At 47.4% G+C, this 27350-nt stretch overlaps 11 protein-coding genes across 11 annotated transcripts; 7 read left to right on the forward strand and 4 right to left on the reverse strand.

The window, feature by feature from the left end:
• The first annotated feature begins 258 nt into the window (after nt 1-258).
• F4813DRAFT_345632 (P-loop containing nucleoside triphosphate hydrolase protein) lies at nt 259-3051 on the forward strand. Its single transcript, XM_049241779.1, has 2 exons — nt 259-1673; nt 1747-3051. Exons 1-2 carry the CDS (start codon nt 430-432, stop codon nt 2411-2413), a joined length of 1911 nt encoding a protein of 636 aa, XP_049103713.1. The 5' UTR covers nt 259-429; the 3' UTR covers nt 2414-3051.
• Nucleotides 2800-4154, reverse strand: F4813DRAFT_398299 (uncharacterized protein; the record flags this gene model as incomplete). The annotated part of the gene is made up of 4 exons (XM_049248031.1): nt 2800-3356; nt 3418-3686; nt 3819-3996; nt 4053-4154. 4 exons carry the CDS (start codon nt 4152-4154, stop codon nt 2901-2903), a joined length of 1005 nt encoding a protein of 334 aa, XP_049103714.1. The 3' UTR covers nt 2800-2900.
• Nucleotides 4155-4820: 666 nt separating this feature from the next.
• F4813DRAFT_172046 (GroES-like protein) lies at nt 4821-6475 on the reverse strand. The gene is made up of 3 exons (XM_049239191.1): nt 5659-6475; nt 5220-5579; nt 4821-5166 (listed from the first exon to the last, which is right to left on the reverse strand). Exons 1-3 carry the CDS (start codon nt 6271-6273, stop codon nt 5107-5109), a joined length of 1035 nt encoding a protein of 344 aa, XP_049103715.1. The 5' UTR covers nt 6274-6475; the 3' UTR covers nt 4821-5106.
• A 121-nt stretch (nt 6476-6596) lies between these two features.
• Nucleotides 6597-8813, forward strand: F4813DRAFT_172051 (uncharacterized protein). The gene is made up of 5 exons (XM_049239192.1): nt 6597-6818; nt 6897-7060; nt 7134-7427; nt 7500-7884; nt 8003-8813. Exons 1-5 carry the CDS (start codon nt 6704-6706, stop codon nt 8728-8730), a joined length of 1686 nt encoding a protein of 561 aa, XP_049103716.1. The 5' UTR covers nt 6597-6703; the 3' UTR covers nt 8731-8813.
• F4813DRAFT_172052 (uncharacterized protein) lies at nt 8814-9408 on the forward strand. The gene has a single exon (XM_049239193.1). It carries the CDS (start codon nt 8897-8899, stop codon nt 9344-9346), a length of 450 nt encoding a protein of 149 aa, XP_049103717.1. The 5' UTR covers nt 8814-8896; the 3' UTR covers nt 9347-9408.
• A 574-nt stretch (nt 9409-9982) lies between these two features.
• Nucleotides 9983-14120, forward strand: F4813DRAFT_345645 (TPR-like protein). The gene is made up of 2 exons (XM_049241780.1): nt 9983-12868; nt 12919-14120. The coding sequence occupies exons 1-2, from the start codon at nt 10253-10255 to the stop codon at nt 13990-13992; spliced, it is 3690 nt and encodes a 1229-aa protein (XP_049103718.1). The 5' UTR covers nt 9983-10252; the 3' UTR covers nt 13993-14120.
• Nucleotides 14121-14171: 51 nt separating this feature from the next.
• Nucleotides 14172-15733, forward strand: F4813DRAFT_172081 (DUF453-domain-containing protein). Its single transcript, XM_049239194.1, has one exon. The coding sequence runs from the start codon at nt 14297-14299 to the stop codon at nt 15602-15604; it is 1308 nt and encodes a 435-aa protein (XP_049103719.1). The 5' UTR covers nt 14172-14296; the 3' UTR covers nt 15605-15733.
• Nucleotides 15734-16224: 491 nt separating this feature from the next.
• F4813DRAFT_345648 (HET-domain-containing protein) lies at nt 16225-18588 on the forward strand. The gene has a single exon (XM_049241781.1). The coding sequence runs from the start codon at nt 16331-16333 to the stop codon at nt 18350-18352; it is 2022 nt and encodes a 673-aa protein (XP_049103720.1). The 5' UTR covers nt 16225-16330; the 3' UTR covers nt 18353-18588.
• Nucleotides 18589-19457: 869 nt separating this feature from the next.
• Nucleotides 19458-23105, reverse strand: F4813DRAFT_345650 (heat shock protein). Its single transcript, XM_049241782.1, has one exon. The coding sequence runs from the start codon at nt 22620-22622 to the stop codon at nt 19842-19844; it is 2781 nt and encodes a 926-aa protein (XP_049103721.1). The 5' UTR covers nt 22623-23105; the 3' UTR covers nt 19458-19841.
• A 572-nt stretch (nt 23106-23677) lies between these two features.
• Nucleotides 23678-24666, forward strand: F4813DRAFT_385431 (transcriptional regulation of mitochondrial recombination-domain-containing protein; the record flags this gene model as incomplete). The annotated part of the gene is made up of 2 exons (XM_049246253.1): nt 23678-23887; nt 23968-24666. 2 exons carry the CDS (start codon nt 23678-23680, stop codon nt 24664-24666), a joined length of 909 nt encoding a protein of 302 aa, XP_049103722.1.
• Nucleotides 24667-24750: 84 nt separating this feature from the next.
• F4813DRAFT_172106 (P-loop containing nucleoside triphosphate hydrolase protein) lies at nt 24751-26524 on the reverse strand. The gene is made up of 4 exons (XM_049239195.1): nt 26278-26524; nt 26040-26222; nt 25041-25625; nt 24751-24972 (listed from the first exon to the last, which is right to left on the reverse strand). Exons 1-4 carry the CDS (start codon nt 26338-26340, stop codon nt 24835-24837), a joined length of 969 nt encoding a protein of 322 aa, XP_049103723.1. The 5' UTR covers nt 26341-26524; the 3' UTR covers nt 24751-24834.
• Nucleotides 26525-27350: the final 826 nt, after the last annotated feature.

Genomic DNA, 27350 nt, shown 5'->3' on the forward strand with positions numbered 1-27350 from the left:
CACGGTGTGACTAGAGAGCACAGTCATAGGTTCGGCATATTTCCCTCGCCTTCGAACATTCATACCTCTTTGTCTTGTCACTGGCACTCAACCATCATCTATTAATACGTTGCATCCTCCCTTTTGCAGTTTTAATGCCTAGGATCATTTAACCCGATTAAACTCATACTTCACTTCACGTCTAGTTAGTTAATACCTCAAAGTTCGAAGTGTACATCTGATTTTTGGTTCTCAGCTTTACTCTTTACATTATCGTATATACCTACCTAACCCAAGGCAACAATGAGCTGCGAAAAAATGATTGCATCAAATGCGAAGCCCGTATGGTCGCGACTGGCCAAGGGTTTCAGGAAAGGATTAAAAAAGAAGGTTAACGACGAGGCTAAGAAAGAGAGCCCGTCTTCAACGACCGCAGCAGTGGATGAGACTATGAAGTGCGAAATCAAGCATCTGGACCAACGCTGGAACGAGGAAGACGAACAGTATTTTGCTGAGAGGAAACAGGAAGTTGAGAAGCCTGAACAGAAGGATTGGTGGCGTCTGTTTGCCTTTTGTGTTGTCAAGCACTATTACGACGACGATGAACTTGATACAACTCGCTTATATGTGAACCCCCAACCACTTCGGCAACTGCTCAGAGACGTTATTGGTGACTACCCGGATGACCCCATAGATGTTGATGATGTGCAAATCGAGACGCCATACTATTCGCTGTTCCACCACCGAAAGCAGTTGGAGTCAGAGGGTCTAGATCGGTTCAAGAACGACGAGGACTCCAAAGCTCAACTGGAACTGCTTATGAATTGGATCAAATCTCACTTCGAGAATGATATTTCTGCTTACGAGAAGTGTATTTCTGGTCTCAGGGCTATCTCTTACGAAAGTTTATGGACCCTATTCCCACCAAACAAGATCATACACGCCAAAGTACTCAATCAACACCGTGCATTCCGCGTCCACAGCTGCTGGTATGAGGAGGGCGACAATCCTCACCTAAACCTCTGGGCTAATTTCATCGATTTCGATGGTAACGCGCTTGGTACGAGGAGGGCCGAATTGTCTATCAAGAAGTATGCGGGAACGCGGCAGTTAACAGAACTCACCACCATCCCGCTTGACCTTCAAGACAATAATGTCGAGATTCGTGCCGAGCTAATCGAGCGTGGCAGGAAATTTGAGAGTTACATAGGGCAGCATTTTGAGCAATACAACGGTGTTGGGCTCAAGAAGACCGAAAGGGGCTATGCGAGATTCAATGTCAAGGGGCGCATAATGATTGACTGCGAAACATATCATAGGCTCGAAGCCGACGACGCATTCGACGTCGAAGAATTCGGGAAGCCTACGGGCTCTATCAATTCTAGTCATAAGACGACTATAAATGAAATCGATTTTGTGCGCGAGACGAAGACTTTCGATAAGTTATCCGACGACGACGCTTCGATTACTAACGCCACGGTTCGGGGGTACGCGTTTGGAGTCAAACAGTTTCTAGAGTTCTTCGTTGATAATGTTTTGCCTATTGAATGGAACATCCACTGCTTTGACAATCTCGTGCTCGACCCGGCAACGAAAAAAACGGTTCAGGCTGTGGTATCTACGCATTCGAGCAAGCGGGGCGGGTTTGATGATATCGTGAAGGGGAAGGGCCAGGGGCTCGTGTGTGTGCTGCAGTACGTATTCTACATTTAAAGCACATGTCATAATATTTAAAAGGATCATCAGCTAACCGTGATGTCTGGATAGTGGCCCACCTGGAGTTGGCAAGACATTAACTGCCGAGTGCGTAGCGGAATACGTCCAGCGGCCCCTATACATGGTCTCGTCCGGCGATTTAGGTGTAAACAGCAGCTATCTCGATCACAATTTATTACGGATCATGGATCTCGCCTCGACATGGAAAGCAGTGCTTCTAATAGACGAAGCTGACGTATTCCTCGAACAACGATCACTCCACGACGTGCAGCGGAACGCGATGGTGAGCGTTTTCTTGCGAGCGCTCGAGTACTATGGTGGTATTCTATTCCTTACTACGAATAGGGTTAATACGTTCGATGAAGGCTTTAAAAGTCGCATCCACGTTCCGATCAGGTATACGGATCTCAGCTCGACGTCGCGCCTGCAGATCTGGCGTAACCTGTGTAACCGCGTGCCCGGCGGCGTTGATCTAAACGAGGAAGAATTCCAAGACCTTGCTGAGCACGACCTCAACGGCCGCCAGATCAAAAACGTCATCAAAGCTGCCGAGAGTCTCGCTGCTTTCGACGGGGTGAAAGTCGATTATAAGCAGTTAAAACAAGTGACCAAGATTCAAGATACGTTCGAGAAGGACCTGACAAATATAGGTGGTGTGGATTATACGGCGCCCGGGGAGTCGAGGAAGAAGGGAGAGGGGTTTAACATGTTTATGTGAGATGCGAATTACGTTTATTAGGATAGCGATGGCCATGGGTGCATGAAATAGGCGCTTGCAAGGCAGTGACGCTTGTGAATAGGGGTTACATGTGTATATGACAAACGTGAGATATCAGCGATGAATGCACATACAAGAGAACGTTATGTGCAATGGAATTCCCCCCTCGGGGGAGTAGTGACGGTTGTTCGTGTATTTACTGTTGACATTGAGGTATTAAGTAGAGACAGTGTATCACCAATGGGTTTCAACACCTGCAAGAATAAGAAAGTCACTGCAAAGTAGCCCCCGGCTCTCATATAAACGAAGAATTCGTTTGATTACCGCATGTCAGTGCTATGTGTTCGAGACTATGTTAGGTACTTCTCATGTCCGAGTTGTTTACGACACGGTTTCTACAAGCAAAATAATGACCAGCCTATGAACATATACTTGCAGTACAATTAATGCGCAAGCCAAACCGATCATCTTGGCCTTCTTGACCTTCTCAACGACACGTGTCCCAGCTGCCATTCCCATCATGAGGTTTGTACCGTTCTGTATGAGTAGCTAGGGCAACTGGATCGGCATCGCTGTCCGCCTTGATGAACAACGTCTCGTACGGATGGGCGACCCTGCTGTAGAAGTGCTGGTATAACACTGATTCCTGAGCCCAGTCTTTAGTACAGTCGTCTTCGTAGCTTCCGGTCTCGTGGAATGCGGCTATCATGACGTCGACTTCGTATCCTGCCTTCTTGATCACATGTGTTGCTTCGATCTCGCCGCGGGATGCTTGCGCTTGGCTCTTATAGCAGCCTTCGAGGGCGACTATTTGGCTGCTGCCGTGGTGCTCTGGTGGGTTCTTGGGTGGGGCTAGGAGAAGTTCCATGCCGACTGAATCCGTAGCCCAGATCGTGGGGTGGATGTGGAATTTGGGGTGGCAGGTTGCTGTTGTTCCTACGAGCTAGACGGATGTGCTATCAGTATATACTATTCAGGCTATATTTTAGGGTAGTACTATTTACCTTGACATCCTTAGTGACGCGGCTTAGAAACGCATCGCTCCAGCAGGTGCGGCTCCAGTATGACATGAAGGGCCCTCGGATACTGGAATTGAGAATGATGAAGCGGCTGTACTTCTTCCACAGTCCATCCTTGCGGAGGACTTCTCCATGGACGCCTAGATCGAAGCATTCGTTTGCTCGCGAGATGACTTGAATATTGGCCTTGCTCGGGATTAGGTTGGCGACGTTGGTGGGTCCATTGAGGATGAAGATGAAGTCCGCGCTGTCATCTGTAGTAGATAGAGTTAGTGAGGTGTAGCTGTAGTACTTTCTGGAGGAATATGATCTATTCCCAGCTCGCCTTCAAGTAGTAGGCATCAATAGTATATATGGCCTAGTCACAATCTTGGGGGGTTACTTACGCAAACCATGTTCGACGAAAAACATTAAGTTCTCTTGAACAGTCGGGGACTCAGTGTACGCATAGGTGATGAGCGGACGAGCAGAATCGACAACAGCATGTTCAACGAGGGGATGAAAACCGGAAATAGAGATGAGATGAATAGGTTCCTTCAAGTCGATTGCTGTTTTGACTTCGGTCTGCGAATATTAGTCTTCTTTGTTGACAAGATTTGATCATGGGGTATAGCACATACCGCGTAGTCATTCTCATGCGAGAACTTGACGAAACCATAGAGACCTGTAAGGAGCAGGAATACAATAGTGAAAAGGGTAGGGCGGCAAAGCTCTCCTGTCATCTTGATTGTTGGTTCTATTATAGAAGGCTAGGAACAGATTTGAAATTAAATGGAGGAGGTTGTCACGTAGTAAGTGATTGTTTGTGATTGAAGGGGGGTATTAGGGATAAGATGTTAACAAGGACCCTAATCTCGTCATAGGTCCAACAAAATCAGGACGAGCCTTTTATTTTGGATAAAGACTCAGTTGGTTGAAGGATGGAGGATGAAAATAAATCTCATTATTTTCTGTAAAGAGAGAATGGAGTTATGGATTTGTTGTGGAAGTCACACTGCTGCAATGAGACCTAAACGGGATAGGTTCGGAGTACCCGCAGGTAGACCCGGCCCCGGACCCGGAAGGAGACTCGGCACCTGCTCCGAATGATAGATATGCGCCCCTACATGTACATAGTAAGGACCCCTCATGTACTTATAATCCCTTGGAATTAAGGGTATACTGATTGTACTAAGCATCTGGATATACAAGAGTGGATATTCAAAGGTCTGAAAGATACATACCACAATCACTACTCGGCGCAGTTGATTCTATCAATCTTACGTGCAGGCACAAATTTACCTAATGTAGCTGCTTTGATTGACACATAATAAAATGACAAAGCTTTTTGCAGTGCTACTGTCTGGCTGAAGTACGGAGAGAAAGGCCTTGTTCTATTTTGATTGATCGGGAGTTTTGGATTCGCATCATCTCATACATGCTAATGTGAGTCTATAATAAAGTAAGGAACCTAGAATGCATGATCTAACTCCTTGAAATCGGTGCATATAATCTTATTACTTGATATAATGGGGGTTATTTCCTAGGTTAGTCTTCCCCCTTTCACTAGAGTCCACCTCGTCCTAATAGGGATCACCAAGTGCTTAATCAACACTATTTCAACCATACAAAGTTCATTTCGACTCAATATGTAATAATCGTCCGAGTAACTAAACTAAACAGTGCTGCGATTATTTACTTCACCTTCACGAATATCTTCCCAGTAGCTCTGTGTGATGCCATTCTTTCGTAAGCCTGAAAAAAACCTGTCAGCAATAGCAACCAGTTTTACATTCAAGTGAAATTACCTGTAGAGCGTCTTCCATTTCAAAGGTGGAGTCGATAGGAACCTCTTTAATCCATCCCTTCTCAATCCATGCCGCAGCATCCTTAGCTGAATCGCCGCTTGGGTTGCTCATAATATTTATGCGTGTGCGTGGCGTCCCTCCGAGTATCACGGGCCACCAGTTGTTGAGCTTCAAAAATCCAAGAGGACCTCCTTCAATGTCTAGATATTTTCCGTCGGGTTTCAGATATTTCGGAGAATGGTTATATAGCGGTTCATTGTTCATAGCGTTGATGATGGCATCGAAAGGCCTGGCTCCTGGTTCCGCACACACAGAAGCGAGGTACTCGGGGAGGGACTTGTGAACGTTATAGTCTATAACCTATACGAGGAAAACCTGTGAGAATTATGCTATTTCACGGAGTATTAGATATTAAGATATATCGTCATGATTGACGTACTTCCTCAGCACCTAGCCTTCGAACGAAGGCCTCATTCTTCGCCGAGCAGATAGCTGTGACGTGTACACCCATCCCACGGAGTACTTGGATTGAAATGCAGCCCACACCACCGCTGGCGCCATTTATTAAAACCTTGTCGCCTTCATGCAAGTTGGCGGCTCGCACTATCACAGCGTTAGTCTGTCCAGCAATTCCCAAGAGCCCAGCTGCAACGGATTCATCAAGGTCCTTGGGCTTCTCGGCGACTGCATGCGCAGGAACCACTAGATAGTCAGATAATGCGCCGGCACCATGCCACATATTCATTAATGGCACCGTGCCGCCGACGATCATGCCGACGCGCACATCCGAGGGCGATTTAGGGGTGGTCGGTCCAACTTGAACGACTTCCCCGACGAAGTCCATACCAGCGACGGTATTCACTTTGCACGGAACTGCCATGGCCATTATTTTGATCTCGGCGGGATTGAGTGCTGCGTACGAGACTCTGACCATGATTTCTCCAGTTTTGGGTGGCGTCGGAGTCGGCCAGTCAGTCTTAAACTCAAGGATATCTTGAGGCTTCCCGGCCCGGGTGGCGACCCATGCCTTCATGGTCTTCGGTATGTCAACCATCGTGTAAGATCTGCAAGGTAGAAACCAAGCAAAGGGATATAAAACTTGGTATGCATGATTTCAGGAACAGGAGTACAGCATTTACTAAGGTCTTTATATTGGCGAATAAGCCTAGTGGTCTTCAATGACATACTATGTAGAATGGCAACTTTGTATCGCATTTGTCAACATGTGCGAATACGATGTTGACATCTGATGCGGCTGATGCGGCTGATGCGGCTAATAGAACCGCTTATGATCTGATCGCTAAAAAGGGGTAGTGGGATCCGCATCTAGCTTATGAATGTGCGGATCCAGATACCTATTTTGGAACACACCATACTTCTCGGCGGCATTATAACCTCGATCGGGTCGGCTCTGAAAGCATGGTCTGACGTGCTCATATAAGTAAGATGTTTTTGTATGTCATCCGACAGGATAGGCTGTTATAATGTCGGATATACCTGCTATTGCGGCTAGAGATGATGTGCTTGGTGAACATCCGAGGCGTCGATATAAGCGTACTCGAACCGGCTGTGAACGATGTCGCGCACAACACCGCAAGTGTAAGTCAATTATCAATGATTACCTATATAAGAGATGTTTGAATATAAAAGACGCAGAATATGCTAAATACATTATAGGCGACGAAGAAAAACCACAGTGCCGCCGTTGCACTGATTCAGGGGTTGTGTGCAAGTATATTGTGCGTGTGTCTTTTCTAGAGAAGAACTCTCGGACGCTTCCAGACTCTACTTCTCCGATGCCATCGTTAACTGTAGCCACGCGTGAATATCCTGCTTTGGAAGTAAGTTGACCATCTATTGGTTGTTATTTTAATACTACCATTAGAAAGACTAACGTAAGATCATGGTATCTAGTTTATCGTCAACAATGACCCTTCCATCGAGAGAAGTGCTTCTGATTCGCTTTCTACTTCGACGGCGATAAACCAAATTGCACAGCCCCAAAGAGAGTATGATGTTGAAAACCCCTCAGAATCGCAGCCTATCTTCCCGATGGCTCATTCACAAGCCCAGCAAGATGAGAACATTAATTTACAACGGAAAGATACCCAGAATCTGAATAACACATGGCCCCTAGCTGGACGCAGTTCACTTTCAAATAATGAAGTCGATCTTCTGAAATACTATAGCCATCATATTGCCCCTTGGGTAAGTCTTCATTCTCGATAAGCTCCAACCTGAAACTGATTATGCGAACCCCGAACGCGTGTTATTGTGTAGCTGGACGTATATGACCAAACTCAAACATTTGGCCATCTTTTTACCCGTCTGGCAATGGTTTCACCTTGCGTGCTAGACGGAATACTCCGGGTTTCGGCAACATTTTCAGGTCGTCCGGTAGAGACAATACAACGCCGGGGTGTCGGCGCTCTTCACCTTCGGGCCCTTTCAAATCCGGCCGCCGCAGAAATTGGGCTTTTGGAATATCGACTTATGGCCAGTTTTGTGCTGATAAGGACACGCCTGTTCGTCCAGGATGCTCCCGAGACGTGGCAGCCCACCTTCTTTAAAGGCGGAAGCGCTTTTCGTCCCGATAAACTCACTTTGCTCGATGCAAGTCAGTGGCGAATATGGACCAGTTCCTTGGCCATACTTTCGAGATTGGGTACGTTACACCTTATTGAGATTGTTGGCGTATTATATCTACCCCCTTTCCTCTTGATAGGTCGGCCCTCTCATTTCTTCATTTGTCTATTAGCTAACTGAAGTACAAACATGCAAAGAAATTGCATATTATCTCATAAATCAGACATCCCCCAACAGGATCACCGAATATATACACCAGTTACTTCGTCTGACAAAGAAGCATATTGACACCGATAGTCAATCTTATGAAGTTTTATATGCTTCTCTCCACTGTCTTGATCTCCTTATCGATGTGATGAATATCTGCCTTCCGATATCAGAAGCAGAAGATTATGTGGCGTCGTCGGAAGCTGTGGTTTCGCCCTTAGTAGGAGCATCTCGAGTCGCGAAATGGAAGGAACTTCTAAACGAACTGCGGCAATGGAAGATGAACCGCCCTCCGGGGCTCAAGCAGTTGATAGAAGTTGATTGCCGCGAGGCCACATTTCCTGTTGTCATCTTTGCCGGCGGTGCCGGCATCTTATCGAATACTCTCTACCACACTGCTATGGTTTTGCTACTTGGCAACAGGCCACAATCTATATCGCTCGCTGAATTGAATAGTAATTCAGAGCTAGAAGTGCCACAGATGTCACCTCTCTGGCACGCGCGACGTGTGTGCGGCATTGCGTTGAACAGTGAACCAGAACATACACATTGCTGGGACCCGTGTATGATAGCGGCCTTCGCGCTTGTGGCAAGACGAATGACACACCCAGCACAACAAAATGATATAGTTGCTTGTCTGAGTCGTGTTAAAGCGGCAGGCTGGCATATCGATAGCCTAGTTCAGAGGTTGCGTGACGAATGGGGTCCTATTGGTTGATGCCAGCACTTTTTCAGCTGGAACATTTAGCAATATATGCCTCCTTTTGGATGATTGAGGTTGGACTTTTAGTAACTGTTAACTATTGGTATTGGTTCTTAGTTTGGTGTTATGTATGGCTAGACTCATTTAGCTGGCACTACAATGACTATTATTTTGATGCCCGATGAATACTTTCCTACAAGTGATAACAAGTGATATTCGTAGCTGCAAATTATGGTTGCCGACCACATTAAGACTCAAAACTTCTCTTATCTTGTTATTCGTGGTGTATGCGACTACGCAGATACCCATCCGAATGATGACTGGAAATACTACCTATGCTGCTGCAGCATATGGGAAGGACCTTTTGTCTCAGGTGGTTCCAGAACAGGTTGAAGATGAGAGACCTGTCGAACCTAGTACTGCCCGTCCTCCATCAGGAGGAAATGACCAACCAGTCTCTATTTCACAGCCTGGCGGTACCTCTCAACCTGGAGTCAGTCACCAACCTAGAGACCCTTCCCAACCTTCCCAATCTTCAGGCAATTGCCAGCTTGGATCTCAGGTGCACACTGGGTATATCAACAGAATAGGACATTTCCTTAAACATGAGATCGATGAAGCTATTAGATAGGATAAGTGTGGGTTTGAGATTGCACTGAGGACTCTTGTCAATGGAATTGATCTGGTGAACGGTCACGGGGGAACTTGGGCACCATTAGGACATTGACCGATAGACTTTCAGAAAGAGTGGAATATCACCGAGCCTCAACTGCGAGAGGAGGAAAAACAGGCTCAAGGCAATAAATGGGATATGTGGCAGCAAATAAGGACGGACCGGAGTTTAAGTACGCAAAAGAGATTCTATGCAGCTTATAATGAGTTTGGCTTTCTAAGGAGGGTTATTGTTATGAAGGTAGGAGGTAGTGAATGTGAATTATAAAAGGGATTGATTAGTTGAAATTGATTACATAACTTAACGGTTATAGCAATTTGATTCATTGAGTAACATAAACCTTGACCCGTATAACGCGTGCTGCAAGGTGCGGTACGCGAACCGCTTTTCAGACCCCTGTAATTACACATAGTGGGTACCTTAACATGGCCACAAAGACCTTGCACTCATACAGCCATGCCACAAGTGGCTCGTGCTCGATCTAGCACGGACCAATGAGATACGGTAAGCGTGCCACGCTAGTCAATTTGAGGTGGTAATTGCAGGGAAGGTACAGCAGGTATCTGCTTTTTCTCAGCCTCATCAAACAAGCCTTGCATCTTCCCAAGAGCATCATCTTTTGAATAAATCAGTCCTACTTGGCACGATATTCGATTGTATGCAGGACGCTTCAAAAGGTTATTCCTGCTTGCAATTCTATTTCTAAGAATGATGCCTTGAGTTGGGGACGATTTCCAAACGTCTCCAACCACATTATTTGTACCCTTAGAATCTATTTACTTTTGCCTACCTCTCACTATTCCTCTCCTTCATCACTACTGTCTCAATTCTATATTCATCGGCATCTCTAATTCCTCATTTATCATGTCTGCCACGCGAAACGGCCATGCCAACGGTGGCTCAAATGGCGACATGGTTCCCATACCGATTAGCAAGCGATTCTCCGACATTCCTAGCGCGATCGATATTCCTGTCCAGGGCGACCAAGAGGATGAAGCTGTCGAGATCGACTTGGAGGATCTAGTCGATGACCCTACCGAACTTTGCACATTATTTGAGAACGAACGCGCTGCGCGAACGTATTGGATGACCGTTTCCCTTGCATACGCGAAGCAGAAGAAGATCGACCATGCCATCGAAATGCTTAACCGAGGCGGTAACGCTATGCAAGATAATAACCCTAAAGAGAAGCTTAGCATTATCACCTGCTTATGCTGGATGTATCTTTGGAAAAGTCGCGAAGCACCACGTGTTCCACCTGAGGGCGCGCTCCTATCCGAAGCCAAGACCAAAGATTACTATCTTCAATTAGCCACTTCCTCCCTCAACGATGCTTCGCGTATAAACCCAGCATTCCCGCCGCTCTTCCTAGCCCGTGGTGTGCTTCAGCTATTGAAGGCCTCACTACAGGCACCCTCCAAGGCCCCTGGAGCTGGCCATATTGAGCAAGACAAGGCTGATCTGCTGAAGAGCGCCCTAAAAGCTTTCGATCAGGCGAGTAAGGTGTCTCAGGGGAAAAACATGTTGGCCCTACTTGGGAGAGCGAGGGCATTATTTGGCCTTGGGAATTACAAGGAGTCGCTAGAGGCATATCAGAACGTACTGAGGAAAATGCCTGACTTAGTGGACCCGGATCCTCGAATCGGAATAGGATGCTGCTTTTGGCAACTTAGACACAAGGAAGATGCCAAACAGGCCTGGGAGAGATGTCTAGAGATAAATCCAGAATCGAAGACGGCCAACATTCTCTTGGGTCTATACTATCTCGACGCTAGCAGTCGAGTTCCTACGAACAGTCCCGAGTTTATTCGACTTTATAAGAAGGCTATGACGGAGTATACACAAAAGTCGTTCAAGGTCGACAAAAACCAGCCCCTAACATGCGCTACTTTTGCTAGCTATTTCTTGTCTAGCAAAAACCTTGCTCACGTCGATTCACTGGCCAACAAAGCCATTCAGTACACTGATGTGAACGCAATTGCAAGTGACGGCTGGTATCTCCTTGCTCGAAAAGAGCATTTTAGTGGTAACGTTGAAACCGCGGCAGATTATTACCGCCGTGCGGATGAAGCCAGAGGTGGCCTCGAAAGGGGTTATCTACCGGCAAAATTCGGCGTTGCCCAACTTTCAGTCTTGAATAACGACTTAGGAGAAGCCAAGCTCCGTCTAGAGAAGATCATCCAATCGGCAAACAAGAATGAACGAAACTACGAAGCTATGATCCTCTTGGGCACTCTGTACGCCGAGGAAGTATTCGCTAATCAATATGCCGCAGCTAAAGAAGATAAGTCTGCGGAGATGCGAAAAGCCATAGAATATTTAGAGCATGTTCGCACGGCGTGGAAAGATCCCAAGAAAAACCTGTCCCAAGATTCAGCAATTCTACTAAACCTTGCGCGCCTCTACGAAAGCGACCACCCAGACAAGGCCCTCGAATGCCTCTTACAGGTTGAACAGCTCGAATTAGATCAAATCCCTACCTCGGAGCATCCGGCTGGTATTGAAGATGAGTCCGCTCTACGCAATGCGTTACGCAAGAATCTCCCCCCCCAACTACTTAACAATATCGGTTGTTTCTATTCTCAGGCCGAGAAGCATGATCTGGCCAGCCAGATGTTTGAGGCTGCTTTGAGCTCCTGCATGCGAATTGGGGAGAAAGGTGAAGATATAGACACAGATGCCTTGGTTACTACCATAAGTTTCAACCTAGGTAGAAGTTACGAGTCACAGGGCCTCACAGATCAAGCTGTTGAGGTCTACGAGAAGCTAGTAGCTCGTCATAATGACTACATAGATGCTAAGGCCCGACTAGCCTATATTAAACTGCGCAAGAACCCCAATAAGGAAGGCCCTGATGCTGTCGCGCAACTGCAACAAGACAATTCCTCTGATCTGGAAGTTCGCGCTTTGTACGGCTGGTACCTCGGTCGCGTGAGTTCTCGGAAGAAGTCGGGTAACGTCAATGAGGACCCCGAGCTACGACATTATAAGCATACCCTCCAGTACCACGACAAGCATGATCGTTACGCTTTGGTCGGTATGGGTAATCTGTACATGATGGCTGCTCGTGAGATGCGTCGAGAAACTGAACAAGAGAAGCAAAAGCGATCTGCTACCTACACCCGTGCTGTCGAGTTCTTCGACAAGGCCCTGCAGTTAGATCCAAAGAATGCTCATGCTGCTCAAGGTATTGCTATCTCACTCGTTGAGGACAAGAAGGACTATAAAAACGCGCTCCCGATATTCCTGAAGGTTCGCGAGACCGTCAAGGATCCAAATGTTTATATCAACATAGGACATATATATGCGGAGTTGCGACAGTACTCGAAAGCGATCGAGAGCTACGAGACGGCGCTCTCAAAAGAGGGCAAGGCGAACGATCCAGGTATCTTAGCGTGCCTCGGTCGAGCGTGGTTGAATAGGGGTAGGCATGAGCGAAGTCTTGATGCGTACAAGTCCGCTCTACAATACGCGAAGAAGGTAAGATCGATTAAGCAAGTCTCATGATATTCAAAGCTGACAGGTTTCAGGCTCTCGAAGTCTCACCGGATCAAGTCCACTTTAAGTTCAACGTAGCATTTGTTCAAATTCAGCAAGTCCAGCACATTATGAATGTGCCTGAGACGCAACGTACGCTCGCTGAACTAGAGGAAGCTTCAGAAGGTCTTGAAGCAGCTATTGTTGCCCTTGACGAGATTGCTACTCATCCACAACCTCCGTATCCTAAGGCTGATCTCGAGCAGCGAGCAAACATGGCTCGTAACACACAACGCAAACAGCTTGGTCGTCAAATCGAGGGCCAGAAGGAATACGAAGAGAAGAACAAGGAGAAACTCGCAGCGGCTCTAGAACAGCGACAGGCTGAGTTGAGGCGGCGAGAAGAGGAACGGCAGAAGGCGCTTGCGCTAGAGGAAGAACGACGAGAGAAGATCCGTAAGGAACGGGAGGGAATCATAGCCCGTGATAGAGCGTTAGCCGAGCAGCGAGCCGAGGAAGAAATGGCTGTCCAGCAAGCCGAAATGACTACGGATAGCGAAACGGGTCAGAAAGTCAAGAGAAAGCGGAAGACTAGGCCCAAGTCGAGCGGCGAGGTTAAGTCAAAGGGTCGCTCGCGGAAGAAGAAGGTTGATAGCGACGGGGAGGATAACGAATCAGAGGAAGAACGCCAACCAAAGAAAAAGCGTAAGCTTGCGTCCAAGAAAGAGTCTAACAAGTACAAGTCGGCAGAAATCGTGGTTGATAGTTCGGATGATGAGGAGGAGGCCCTTGAGCGTGCTGAGCGTGCCCTTGAGAGACACACTTCGGCCCCCTCGGACGCCGATGACGCGTCGAGAGCTGGTGGCGACGAGGATCGGATGGAGGTAGACAACACCGCTGGACAGAACGATGATGAAGAGGAAGAAGAGGAAGAGGCAACCAGCCGTGCACCAGCCAAGCGCGCTCGGCGTGGTAGGGTCCTGGATGATAGCGACGAAGACGAGGATGAAGGTGAAGGTGGTGGTGCTGCGGATGCTGTGGCTAACGGAGACTGGGATGCTGAATCTGTGACAGGCGCCGCAGATACCAGCATGGCAGACGTTGCGGATGAGGATGAAGAAGATTAAGGCAGTCTGTTTGTATACTATAAAAGGGGCATGTTGTTACTGCAGCGTTTTCCAGTAGGCCTTGGCCATTTAGGCACTTGAGATAATTCCTATGATATAGGATGATAATGAAATATAAATACTTCCCATCAGACCGCTTATAGATTATGACGTCGAAAATGAAGTATCGTTGCAAGAATGCTACATATTGGTATTCAGATACCTGTGAATACTTCGTACCTATGTAGGAGGTAATCGAATTTATGCTACTAAGGACAATAAGCACCTCATTACTACGATTTCGACATGCCGAACCAATATCCGGATGTGTCTCATTCTACAAGGCTCGTTCAACTACATAATATTTCAAGTCCAACACTTATATATCTCCTTAAGGAAAATGAGACGCCTAGCTTGTACATACCAGGCGCTTCGCCGGACAGTTTACTCAACTCATACTAAGAGCCTCAATGAGATAAAATATGTATCCACGATGAGCCCCAGCCGTAGTTTTCCGGCCTTGTTCGTCCGAGGCGGGACATCCAACGGCTTAATCATCCAGCGCCAACATCTTCCGCCGCAGGATCAATGGCACACGGTCCTTCCCGCGGCCATGGGCGCGCCGGACCCGTATGGCAGACAGTTAGATGGGATGGGCGGGGGCATATCGTCGACGTCGAAGATATGCGTCTTGGCGCCGTCGACGCGGCCCGATGCCGATGTGGAGTTTACGTTTGTGCAGGTTGGGATTGGGGATGGGGTGTTGGATCTCGCGGGGAATTGTGGGAATATGTCGTCGGCGGTTGGGCCGGTGGCTTGGGATGAGGGGGTGGTTGGGGAGCAGGGGGGGAAGGTTAGGGAGGGGGAGGGGGAGGGGGGCTATAGGGAGGCGGTGGTTAGGGTGTTTAATACGAATACCTCAAAGATCATACATTCGCGCTTTAGAGTCGCTGGGGAGCCGCCGGTGTACTGCCCCGAGGGCGATTACGAGATGGACGGTGTTCCGGGGACGCAGTCTATAATTACGCTGAGTTTTCTGGATCCTGCTGGGGCGAAGACGGGAAAGGCGTTGCCGACGGGGAATGCGGTTGATAGGTTGACGCTGTCGGATGGAAGTACTATTGAGGCTTCGTTGGTGGATGTGTCAAATCCGGGAGTGTTCGTGCGGATAGACGATCTGGGAATTAAAGGCGCTAGCCCGGATACTTTCACCCCTCAAGCAGTTGAGTTAGACCCGGTACTCAAAGCTAGGTTAGAGGTCATCAGACAAGCCGGTGCGGCAAAGATGGGACTGGATCCAAAGACGGAGAGCGTGCCCAAGATTGTGTTACTCTTCTCGGACTCAAGCTCGGCGGATATTGATATAAGGTGTCTGGCATTGTCGATGGGCCAGGCGCATAAGGCCGTGCCCCTGACGCTGGCTTTATGTTTAGGGGCTGCTGCGAATATGCCCGGGACCCTGCCCGCACAGGTCCGTAGGATAAAAGGAGAAAAAAGCGAAATTGGTCCGGTTGTTATTGGACACCCCAGTGGAACGGTCGAGATCGGGGCAACGACAGAGAATGGCCGGATCGTCTCGGCGGATTTGCTTCGTACTGCGAGGGTTCTAATGAAGGGCCAGGTTTACTATTAAGACTGCAGAGACGCTGCATTGTGACAGCCCCCACGGGACACCACGGCTTGTACTGAGGCCCTACGGAGAATGTCACAAATACCTAATACAAGGGCTCTTCGTTTAGAATGTGCATTGTTAATTTCCGGCACAGCCTTGTGCTACAAAGACGTGATAGTTAGAGTCTGTCACCCTACTGCCAATAAAGCCACCGCACAAACCTCCTATTTATTGCATCAAGTCTGCTCCAGGCCCGGTAGCCATCATATATTACTACCCTACCCATGTATTATTGCACAACTACCTACATAATGCAAATATTTGGAAAGCTCGTATAAAGATATAACGCCAACACTATTCCCTGACTTTAATACTGCATAGTAGAACCCGCATTTTCGTTCAATCCGGTGACTGAGCAAATGGTGGGCAGGAGAAAAGCTAGAGGAATGGGGTGAGGGTGGCATAATTTGGCCAAGCCTGCCATGTATGGAGTTATGACGATGAGAGGCAAGGCATATCTTCCCACAGACTCATTTAGTTTATGTTATTCATGAGGTTGATCTTCCATGAATAGCCTGGAAGCTATAGTAGCTAACCTAGTAATATTATGTCGAGGTAACAATAAATCGTAATATAACACATTACTTATATACATAAGTATATGAAATTCGCACCTCTTTGTCGTTGCGTTAGTCGGTGATTCCCGGGTTGTTGTAGGTAGTACTAAGTCCGAATCAATACGGCGTAATGGATTCTAAAAATCTAACGAGAACGCCAATATCTAGCCGGGCACCCCAAGAAACTATCACCGGGGACAAGACTGGGAGCCAGTCAGTTCCCAAAATCCAACTAATACAGGCTGATTTAGGTTGGTACGGCCAAGATAAATTCTGTCCAAGTCCCACCTATCTAGATAGAGTCTATCCAAGTAAGAGTATAAGGACCAAAGTACGGATACAACCAAATTACGCTACATCTGCGAATATCAACGGGACACGGTTTGCGAGATATATTAGCCCGGACAATATCCTCCCAGTCACATGGACTTATATGGACCAACTTTTCGATGCCTCGTCTAAATGGGCCCAGAATCAAATTTCTGATTGCATCAATTCACACGGGGAATGTCGCCAAGTCGGCAAAGATGTCCCATTTATTCCCTCACGTCTGATTAACGTCAGTATTGGGGAACTAGGGGAAGATGTAGTGCTCGAGGATGATACTTCTATTTTTCCAGGATCAGCATATGCTGCGCTGAGTTACTGCTGGGGTGGCTACGACCCAGACTGCATGACTACGGCTGACAGCTTAGAAGAGAACATGCGAAGAATTCCATGGTCAAAATTACCGGCAACTTTTAAGGACGCGGTCAGATTTACACGAAGTCTCGATATCAAGTACTTATGGATCGACTGTATTTGTATAGTCCAACACGATAAGAGGGACTGGCACCGGCAAGCAGGACTAATGTGGGATATATACAAATATTCTCATGTGACGCTGACTGCCTTATATGGGAGCTCCAGCAAATCTGGACTTCGTTCAACCTCGATGAAGAATGAATTAACTAAGGTGGCAGAGTTGTCACTTAATGATCATCGTTGGCCTATTTACACGCGACTTCCCCATTATCTACAAACTAGTTTTGATCCAGACTCATCTAAGGAAATAGAAAAACGGTCACCTCTACTATCTCGAGCCTGGGCATATCAAGAGCGCATGATTAGCCCGAGGGTGCTTTACTTTACGGAAAGCGAGATAATCTTTCAATGCTTTGCCCACAGTGCTTGCGAGTGTGGTGCGTTAAAACATGACCATTTCCAAATCCAGAAGCCTTCAGTCATAGGCTGGGGACAGTTTTACATGTTCGAAAACGAGAGTTGGAGGGCCCTGGACTCAACTCTCCCAGATGACGATGCATGGCAATTGATTGCGGCAACGTGGAGAGACCACATCGTGAAGGAATATAGCGGTCTATTATTAACTAAACCAGAGGACAGACTGGTGGCTCTTGGAGCTATGACAAAGCAATTCCAAAAACTCCGCCCCTGCGAATCCTACTTCGCAGGCCTATGGATAAGATCACTGGTCGAAGATCTGCTCTGGAGGTGCTCCATTTTGCCTTTTAAAGAAAACAGAGGCATCTTGAAAGAGGCCTTAAGGAGGCCGTACTCTTTACCAACTTGGTCGTGGGCATCCTTACAGAGTGATGTTGACTTTCCCCGGCTTAGATTGTGGTTCGAAAGGATAGTCGTCGCGACAGTATCCGAAGCCTCATTCGATTACGACGGGCACAGTTATCTAGGCCGCCTGATTAAAAGCCTTTTGAAATTGCGAGGCAAACTAATGCCTGGTATGGTAGAGTGGCATAACGATACGGAATGCAGCATTTCTATTCCACACGTTGGAAATTGGGCGAGCCTAATGAATTCAAAAGATACTACGTATGTAAAGGGAAACTACCTTGAAAAGGTTCATATGGATCACGACGATGATGGGTACCAATGTATTCCCCGGCGACAGAAGGTATACTTACTTTGGATGTTTGCCGATTTCAAAGCAACTGACGAGGAGACCATGATTCGATACTATCTGATCCTTCGTCGTGAAGAAGAGGATAAAAACGTTTTTTCTAGGGTAGGGATTATGGAATACACAGCCGAGGTGCATGAGGATCTATGGGACATTTTCAACACTGCCAAGAGGTATAAGGATGCGTGGAGAATTCTCGATGAGCACAGTGTTATGACAGAATGTGAGATTCGCTGAAAACGAGTTATAGCGTTTTATTTCTAAATGTCTTAAGTGCTTGTACATAAAAGATATATGGATGCTAGTTTCTCTATGGTCTATTTGGATTTTATTTCTATTGTATATATCACGTTAGAGAATATCGGTTACATAGGGCCAAAAAGTAAATGTACAATAGTGTCTTGACAAAAATCAAAACGAGCAGCCATTTATTATATACGAAAGGATGAAAAAGTATCCTTATATATGTCAAATCCATAGACCAGGCAATTACGCAAGACCGGATCTACAGGATGGTACAGTGGCCAAGTCTTTTCCAATGCCCCGGACTCGGATTCAACAGTTCAAACACCTATTATGTGACATTCGACTGCAGGTGAAAGCGTCACACTTTTAATAAGAATAAATAAGATCTGATCAGGAAGTATAGATTAGTGTGAACACAATAGGAGTGCTGTGTTATAATGGGGAAAACAAGGGGAAAAGGGGTGCATATTAATGAAGATGACATTTTAGTTTCTGATCAGGAAGAATCCACCGCTATAAGATCCTTACAAGCAAAGGCTATAAACTTTACTAATGATGCTTGTTTATACCAATAGTTAAGTCTCATAAATAGAAAAAGCTTGGTTTTTCAAGACTATCTAGATATAAGTAACGTTCTTGAATGAATTTTCTTGTAGTTATTAAAAGTCTTTTAAGCTTAGTAAACTATGTGCGAGTAAAGAGTTTACACGGTATTACCAAGCTACAGGGGTTGACGTCGCTATAAATATAGCAATAGGCGATCTAAATTTAGCGGACGGGCCACTACATAATCAACCTTCAACTTGGCGCATGGTCTATACAGTGTCGAAAGACGTACAGAATATAGTGCTAGGGACCTAGGTTAAACATGTGCAAGACTTTTGGCCCGGCTCTTCGTATGCTTCAATACATATAAAAAGGTACTTTGAATATAATTTTCCTATTAAACGACCTTATACTCAAGTAATAACCTTACTTTACAATATGATTAGACATATTCCTGTCCTAAACTAACTGCATAGTATGTTGACATCTGAGCGCATAAGTCCGGTGTAGACCTGATCTACATAGAGAATATCTTTCAAGATAGCTCAGCCTTCGGTCCAGCAGACTTTACTTAAACCATAGTGAGACTATAAAAGCCTTACCACACTAGTTAGTAACTACATTCACTCATCACAAGTCTACACTAAATGCATATTGTTTATGAATTATTCATATGTATTAAGTCTACCCTGAGACTTTCAGCTTTCAATAATGCTAACAGGTAATCAGCTAACCCTCCAATTCCTTTGCCGGACGCCTTGCAACGCCATATGCCGGATTCCATTGTTTTCCGTGAATAACATGCTCACTCACCCCCTTACATATGTATGTATTCCACGACCCCTAGAAATGATTTACATTCCCTTCGTTCCTTAGTAGCTCATTATTCATGTCTCGTCATCAATCTTGGGATTATACAGTAGTCGTACCCCCTCTAATCGTAGATGTCCTCATCCATACCGTCGGGTACGATGTCCTCCACCGCATCCTCCTCATCGACGAGCATATCTTCGTCATCACCATCGCCCAGTTCACTATCGCTGTGGTTGGCCAGGACTTGGATCTTGTTACCAACCATGATGACCCTTGCAACCTCTCCATCCTTGACGCCACCGCGTAGGATAAGGACAGCCAGGCGGTTAAGAACTTCCTTCTCAATTAGCCTGGCTAGTGGCCTAGCACCGTAGGCCGGCGAGTAGCCTGCGCTGCCTAAGTAGTCCTTGGCCTCATCCGTGATTTCGATGCGCACGTTGCGGTCATTGTCGCTAAGCCTCTTCTGGATCTCATCAAGCCGTAGGTCGACTATCCGGCGGATCTCACGTCTTGTGAGCCTATTGAAGATGACGGTTGAGTTGATACGGTTGAGGAACTCTGGTAGGAAGTAGTTGCGCAGGGCGTTCAATACCAAGTCCCGCGTCGTGGCATCAATCTTGCCATCACGGCCAGCTGGGCGAGACAAATACTCTGCACCCAAGTTGGAAGTCATGACGACAATACAGTTCTTGGCATCTACAACACGACCTTGTCCATCGGTGATACGACCGTCATCCATGAGTTGGAGGAGGACAGTAAGAATTTCTTTAGCAGCCTTCTCAACTTCATCGAACAATAAGATAGAAAATGGCTTTCTGCGGAGGGCCTCGGTAAGTTGACCACCGGCGTCGTGTCCAACATATCCCGGCGGCGCGCCAATCATTCGGCTTAGTGAGTGACGTTCTTGATATTCGGACATATCGAACCGGATCATCGCCTTCGGGTCATCGAACAAGAATTCAGCAAGAGCCTTTGTCAATAGAGTCTTACCGGTTCCTGATGGACCACAGAAGAGGAAGCTCGGCGGCTGGTTGGGATTGCTAAGCCCAGATCGTTGCAGCCGAATAGCATTGGAGACTGCTTGCACTGCTTCCTTCTGTCCAACGACGATCTTTCCGAGAGCCTTCTCCATGTGGATAAGCTTCTCCTTTTCGGAGGTCTTTAGTCTTGTGACAGGAATACCGGTCCAGCGCGAGACGATTTCGTTGATTTGGTCTGGTCCGACTACATCCGTAATCATAGAACCGCCGATATCGTTCTGACTTAGAGCTGCATCTGCGGCGGCCTTCTGGCGCTCGAGTTCCTTGATTGCGTTCTCCTGTTCGGGGATGGCGTAGTATTGGAGATCTGCAGCGGTAGCATGATCACCCATTCTGGCCGCATCCTCCATCTTGACCTTCAGGCGGTCGAGTTTCATCTTAGCCTCCTGGATGTCCTTGCCACGCTTTCGTTCACGTTCATACTTTTCTCGGAGAGGCCGCAACTCCTCCTCGACGTTTTCGGCGTCTTGCTTGGCAATTTGGAGTCGAGCCTTCGAGGCATCATCCTTCTCTCGGGATAGCGCGTGGATTTCAATCCTGAGTTGTCGTAACTTTCGCTCCAAAGAGTCGATGATTTCGGGCTGAGATTCTCGGGCGACTCTGACGGCTGCTGCGGCCTCGTCAACCAAGTCAACAGCAGAGTCAGGAAGACGTCGAGAAGTTAGGTATCGTCCAGCAAGGTTTGCAGCAGCGACTATGGCGGCATCAGCGATGCTGACACCGTGGTGAACCTCGTATTTCTCCTTGAGACCTCGGAGGATGGAGATGGTCTCAGGGATGCTTGGCTCCTTGACGATGACCTGCTGGAATCGTCGTTCGAAAGCGGCATCTTTTTCGATGTACTTTCGGTATTCGGCAAGGGTGGTTGCACCAATGCAGTGTAATTGTCCACGGGCAAGCATGGGCTTAAGCAAGTTGGCAGCGTCCATGCCACCCTCACCCGAAGAACCGGCACCCATAAGTAAGTGGATTTCGTCAACGAAGAGAACGATCATATCCTTAGACTCCTGGATTTCCTTGAGAACGCCCTTCATTCTCTCTTCGAATTCACCACGATACTTACTACCGGCAACCAAGGCACCGACATCAAGGGAGAGCAGCTTGCAGGCGGCAAGGTTGTCAGGTACATCGGCGTTGACAATCCGCTGAGCCAAGCCTTCGACGACGGTAGTTTTACCGACACCAGGCTCACCAATTAGTACCGGGTTGTTCTTTGTTCGTCGTGAGAGAATCCGGATAACTCGTCTGATCTCTTCTTCTCGGCCGATGACAGGGTCGATCTTACCTTCCCTTGCCATACTGGTCATGTCGATAGTGAACTTGGAAAGATTCTCGTGCTCCTCCTCGGTATCGGCTGTCTTGGAGTCCACCCTTTTCGTCCCGCGAATAGTTTGGACGGCCTCCTGGACCAGCTTAGGTTTGGGGATATTAGACTCTTTGAGAGCATTGGCGATTGTTGCATCTTCGGCAAGGGCAGTTATGAGGTGGTCAACTGCGATGTATGTATCCTTCTGCGTCTTTTGTAACTCCTGAGCCTTCCTGAGAACATTGCTGAATGATGGTGACATAGACACGTTCTCTGGCGGGGGATCTTGGCTTGGCAGACGGACCAACGTCTTCTTGAGTGCTCTGTCGAATAGTTGAGGGTCGCCATGTGCTCTCTCAATTACTTGTCGGAAGAGGCTGTTGGTGGTACCTGGTTGTGAATTTTGCTGGTCCTTGGATTGGTCTGGCGGGGGATCTAGCAGAGAGACTGCGAGGTGGATTGGTAATAATTGGGAGTGAGCGTATTGCTCTGCCAGCGCCATGGCATCCTCCAAGGCCTTTTTGCCCCGATCTGTGAATTCCATTCTGGAAGTCATCGTGACGGTTGTGTGTTTTGGTGGCTTAATCTGATGTGTGTCTCAATATCAAACGAGAAAATATGTGCTGGGAGAATATAAAAATAGTAGGTAGATGTTGTTGCGCGTGTTGTAAGTGGAAGCCTTGCACTGTGTTGGCTTTGCACTATAAAGAATTGGGTATCGAGTATCGCTTTTTCAAGATTATTGTTCTTGATGGTCTTATTCCTGGTGAATTCAAGTGAGGAAGGAATAACAAGACAAAGAAGTTAAACTTGTATTTATCTGTTTGCTTGAAAGCGCTAGAAGTGGGGAGGAAGCAGACGGAAACAGGCGATGATGATGAGATAGTTAGGAAGTTGGGGCGCTCAGTCAGCTCATACGTCTATCCAGTTACTTCTGGGACACTCTTCAAACTGCTTCAGGTTTCTAGCAAGAATAAGAAGCTTCGTGCTGGCACATTGGTTACCATAGAACGTCTGCGAAGCTTCTAGTGGGGCTGCTAATGCTAGCCTGACCTATGTAAATGACCTAAATGACCTAAATGATCCAAAACTGTTGCCAAGCCTGCCTGACGACAACGTTCAGCTTTAGCCAATCGCGGGGTAATATCGGGTAATCGATCTTGCTGCTTCCGACTTTGCTTGTGTGATAACTAAGATAAGCTATAACTACTGCCTAAGGTACCTAAAGTAGGTACGGATTAGGTATGCATTTATATGTTAGGCTGGTATTATCTCGCCTTGATTTCAGACTCATAGAAGTTGTGTTACATTGCAATTGGTTTCTTACATTCCTAGGTACGTAATCATTATGTGGGAAAGACCTAATCATTCGTAGTCCGTCTGTCCAACAAGGGCATTGTTACCTACCACCATGGAAGGCACTTCCACTAGCCCTTGTTCGTATCTACGTACCACCAGACGCTAAGATAAGACTCTCCCAATCTACGTAGGTACCTACCTACCTATCCTTATCGCAACGGAAATTTTGAACGAGGAACCCGACAGCCAATATCCGTGGTATTGGATATCAGCCTCAGTTGACCGGAGCTCTCGATAGTAGAACCGCCCACCATGGCTCTGAGGGTCAATTCTATAACAGTCCAATTCACTAGGCTGCCCCTCGGCATATCATGGACTGGCCTACGCTTCAAGTCCTCAACTTCAAATAGGGAGAAAGAGTTAGCGGCGTCCACATTTGCAAAGCACCATGGAGAGAAAATATGGATATACAGTCACATATTAGAGGGCATGACGGTGTACTCGCATAGGCCCGTGCTCAAGGTATGAAATTGCCTAGCATATCTACCTATCTATCTGGCATTGTCCTATGCGCTGAGGTACTGACGCTGAAAACTGCAAAGGCGAACAAGGCGCTAAGACAGCTCTCCTTCAACGGCAAGAAACTCAAGCCTAGCAAGTTCCGACGTGACTACTGGCGGCCCTTCGCCATGATACAGTTCCCTGAGGGCCTCGGCAACGTGGGGCAGAACGTATATCAACGCTTGCGAGAGTGCAAGAAATTGCACGAGCTATCGTGGGACAACGACATGTTTTATGACAAGGAAGGAAAGCCCCTGACGAAGCACGAGCGGGGCTCGAAGATCAACGACCAGAAGACCAACACGGTTGCCGACATAGCTGCGGTGCTCGGGGGACTAGGGAAGGGCAATCTGATTTGGATGACCGTGTCACAGGACCCGAAAATACTTGCCAACCTAGAAGCGGGAGATGACAAGCACCTCAAGAAGGAGAGCGACGCTGTTAAGGCCCGAGTCAAAGCTCAGGTCTGGTGGGCCGATGATCAAGACCGGCACTTCGCAAAAAGCTGGCCTCCTAATGTCACACACCACCGCTTCGACCAAGCCGCTATAGAGGAGATGGGATGGGACGCCAAAACGCTCCCGGAGCAAGACTCGAAATCGGGAGAAGCAGCAAAAGAAGGCGAGGATCAGGAGGGGACGGACAACAAGGAGGCGGCAGACCAGAAGCCAGCCGACCAAAAAGAGGTAGGCCAGAAGAGGACAGATCAAAAGGAGGCAGGCCAAAAGAACTCTCTATAAGAGCTGTATAAAGCCAGGTTATCACGTCTTACTGTTACCGCGGCTATGACAGAGTGTAAAATTAAGTAACCCTCCACCTACGTTGCGCTTTACAAAATCTAGAAATACTGTATTCAAGTGTACTATCTAGGTTAGGTAGGTAGGTATGTAAATAGACTCGCCAGAAATCTAAAACTTCAAGGCGAAAGCCTTGAGATAATCGTAGTGCGGAATATTCTCATCCACACAGGCTCTAATTACCTCCTGGGCCTCTTTGCCATACTTCTGTCGCCATTCCTCATTCTCAGATTCCTCGGTGACAGTTTTCTATTTAACCAAAGTCAGTATATAGAACCAGGAGAGCAGGCCGGAATTGGGTATATCTGTAAACTTACGTGGGCTTGAGTCCTGGCCGTGAGACTCTTGCTGTGGATAGCATCGTTGTGGAAACCGTTCCACTTAGCAAAAGCTTCGGAGACGTAGTCCTGGTTTTCAGCGTCCTCCCAAGTAAGCATCTCCGGCTTGAATTCGATCCCGGTCTCCTTGCAGAACGCCTTAACGACGGGATTCGGGTGGTCAAGAAGATCATCGGCATCGATAATAGTGATGGTGACTCCACCGTCGGCCTTATTCCCGTTTGATTCGCCAGCTAGCGTCGGGCCAACTATGTTCTGCTCTCGCAAATAGTCAAACAGCCGGCGGAGCTCCACGTAACCTGCCTCGCTAGGGAGGAATTCCTTGAAACCGGTAACCTCGTCTAGCGGAGGCACACAGCACCGGAAATATGAAGGAATTGCTCGTCGCGGATGACGGATAAGGAATGTCCAGTGAAAGTTCCTCAGGGTGTCGAGGGGTAGCACTGTTGGGTTTCCCTTTTCAGAGCAGCTATCCCCTTTGCGCAGGGACTTGGGGATTGCCACAGGTTGCGAGTTTGGAGGCATCAAGTAATAAGCCATGTCCTTGATGAAGACACGCTTGCCCTGTAGGATAGAGTAAGTACTCGGCGCATAATGAGGCTCAGAACTAACGGGCCCAGAACGTCGATATTCGTGCGTATGCAATTGAATAAAAGGGGTGCAGTTTTGAAGGATAGGTAGGTATCTAAGAGGTTAAGATATTGGAGTTATACGGTTCGTTACCCCTTGTATATCATAGTGTTGCTCCTGGAACACACCAGTGAACTTGAGAACTCATGGCATATATTTTGGTGGCGCCTCCATTTCTATTACCCCAACACTGTAATGTCCTTCCCGAACTTGATTCTTGCGTATGTGGCTGATCCTACCTCGCACTTGCGATGGGGATTGGAACCGACATGGAGGGGGTGAGAATGACGAGGAGTTTCAAGCATGGAAAGGGGATCAGGGGCATTGGGGTATCAGGAGATTTCGAACCTCGCTGCCGTCTTTTTCTAGCCGGTCCAAGACATCACGATAGGTCGTCTTAGAAAAGCCACTACTCTCCCTAGCGGGCTCATCATTGGCATAGCGCTCGCCAAGTCTCTCAGGACCGTAGTAATAGCTATCACCAAATGGCTCGTGGGCGCATGTAAGGATGTCCCGACGGGTCATAAACACCTAATACGTTTTAGTGAGTATGGCATAGATTCTGATGGTTTTATATGAGACCAACCCTTTCGAAGGCGGTAGAGCATGCCCGTGGGTGCGTGGCTAGGAAGACAGGCTTGTTAGACATGGTGGATATCGAGCCACGATGTTGCAATCCGAGTTTTAAATTAGACAATAAGCATAAATGTTTGCGTCTCTCACTTGTACGGCGCGCCACGCATAAAGTAATTGGTGGCTGAAAGTATCGAAAAGCAAGTCAATTGCATTTATTTACCGAACTTGCGACTGACAATACGAGAATTGCTATGTCGTGGAGGAACAGATCGAGAAGAGAAAAAACTTGAGAGCAAACTTGAAGGACAAATTTTGTAGACCCCAAGTACCTGAAGTAACTTAAAGGCACTGACCAAAGACTTACCTAACGAGGAAGATGTAATACATGTATGTAAGAAGATTCAAATAACGACTCGATACATGGAACATGGAGCATAGAGTATGGGGCCGGTCCACGTCTTAGCGGTACGTCCGGTCTTACCAAGCCATATATACATGGCGTCTGGTACTGCGTACGGGCAGCACCCACGTATCGTGGACTCCCACGAGCAAGTACATGTACCTGCTTTACCAAAGCTTACGGATTACACTTGCAGAACCTGCCGAGTCTAATACCTAGAACGCCCGTCTCCTATGGGCTAGCTACCGGAAGTTAGGGCCAATCCGGTGCGGGTGCGTTCTAGATCCATTTTGAACCCTGATTTCGAGTTACGTCATGCATTGTTAGGTGTGTTAAGTGCAGCCGTTCTTTGGGCCGACGGCTCGTATGTGTGGTTCGGTGCAATGAGAAAGGGGTATAGCGGCTGGTGGCGTAGCAGGGCGCGATGCGATTATCTTGACGATGCGCGATGTGGTCTTGGAAGGTGGCGGCGTGGGTGTAAACCGAGTTTGAGCGTGGCATGTATTTCAGGTATACATGTATGCGAGACTAGGTCTGTATGTATGTACATAAGGTAGAGGATGACATCAGTTCGAGACCGCTTCTTGTTTGGTGCAGTGTACAGGGAGGTCACGCTTGCGAGAAACGACCGTGATAGTCTTTATAGACGTGGGAGGTTTATTGCGTTAAGTATGGTTCTGGAT

This window comes from Daldinia decipiens (genome assembly GCF_022478715.1).
Source record: "Daldinia decipiens strain CBS 113046 unplaced genomic scaffold F4813scaffold_3, whole genome shotgun sequence".
NCBI classification, from domain to species: domain Eukaryota; kingdom Fungi; phylum Ascomycota; class Sordariomycetes; order Xylariales; family Hypoxylaceae; genus Daldinia; species Daldinia decipiens.

Bases quoted from the DNA above. Each gene is read 5' to 3' on its own strand.
- F4813DRAFT_345632 (XM_049241779.1), top strand. From the start codon at position 430: ATGAAGTGCGAAATCAAGCATCTGGACCAACGCTGGAACGAGGAAGAC. The intron at 1,674-1,746 runs GTACGTATTCTA...ATGTCTGGATAG, and splicing joins GGGCTCGTGTGTGTGCTGCA to TGGCCCACCTGGAGTTGGCA.
- F4813DRAFT_172046 (XM_049239191.1), bottom strand. From the start codon at position 6,273: ATGGTTGACATACCGAAGACCATGAAGGCATGGGTCGCCACCCGGGCC. The intron at 5,580-5,658 runs GTACGTCAATCA...TTCCTCGTATAG, and splicing joins GAAGGCTAGGTGCTGAGGAA to GTTATAGACTATAACGTTCA. The intron at 5,167-5,219 runs GTAATTTCACTT...GGTTTTTTTCAG, and splicing joins AAATGGAAGACGCTCTACAG to GCTTACGAAAGAATGGCATC.
- F4813DRAFT_172051 (XM_049239192.1), top strand. From the start codon at position 6,704: ATGTCGGATATACCTGCTATTGCGGCTAGAGATGATGTGCTTGGTGAA. The intron at 7,061-7,133 runs GTAAGTTGACCA...CATGGTATCTAG, and splicing joins GTGAATATCCTGCTTTGGAA to TTTATCGTCAACAATGACCC. The intron at 7,885-8,002 runs GTACGTTACACC...AAACATGCAAAG, and splicing joins GGCCATACTTTCGAGATTGG to AAATTGCATATTATCTCATA.
- F4813DRAFT_172052 (XM_049239193.1), top strand. From the start codon at position 8,897: ATGAATACTTTCCTACAAGTGATAACAAGTGATATTCGTAGCTGCAAA.
- F4813DRAFT_345645 (XM_049241780.1), top strand. From the start codon at position 10,253: ATGTCTGCCACGCGAAACGGCCATGCCAACGGTGGCTCAAATGGCGAC. The intron at 12,869-12,918 runs GTAAGATCGATT...GACAGGTTTCAG, and splicing joins CTCTACAATACGCGAAGAAG to GCTCTCGAAGTCTCACCGGA.
- F4813DRAFT_172081 (XM_049239194.1), top strand. From the start codon at position 14,297: ATGTGTCTCATTCTACAAGGCTCGTTCAACTACATAATATTTCAAGTC.
- F4813DRAFT_345648 (XM_049241781.1), top strand. From the start codon at position 16,331: ATGGATTCTAAAAATCTAACGAGAACGCCAATATCTAGCCGGGCACCC.
- F4813DRAFT_345650 (XM_049241782.1), bottom strand. From the start codon at position 22,622: ATGACTTCCAGAATGGAATTCACAGATCGGGGCAAAAAGGCCTTGGAG.
- F4813DRAFT_172106 (XM_049239195.1), bottom strand. From the start codon at position 26,340: ATGTCTAACAAGCCTGTCTTCCTAGCCACGCACCCACGGGCATGCTCT. The intron at 25,626-26,039 runs GTTCGAAATCTC...TCTATCCTACAG, and splicing joins TAGAAAAAGACGGCAGCGAG to GGCAAGCGTGTCTTCATCAA. The intron at 24,973-25,040 runs GTAAGTTTACAG...TTGGTTAAATAG, and splicing joins CGGCCAGGACTCAAGCCCAC to AAAACTGTCACCGAGGAATC.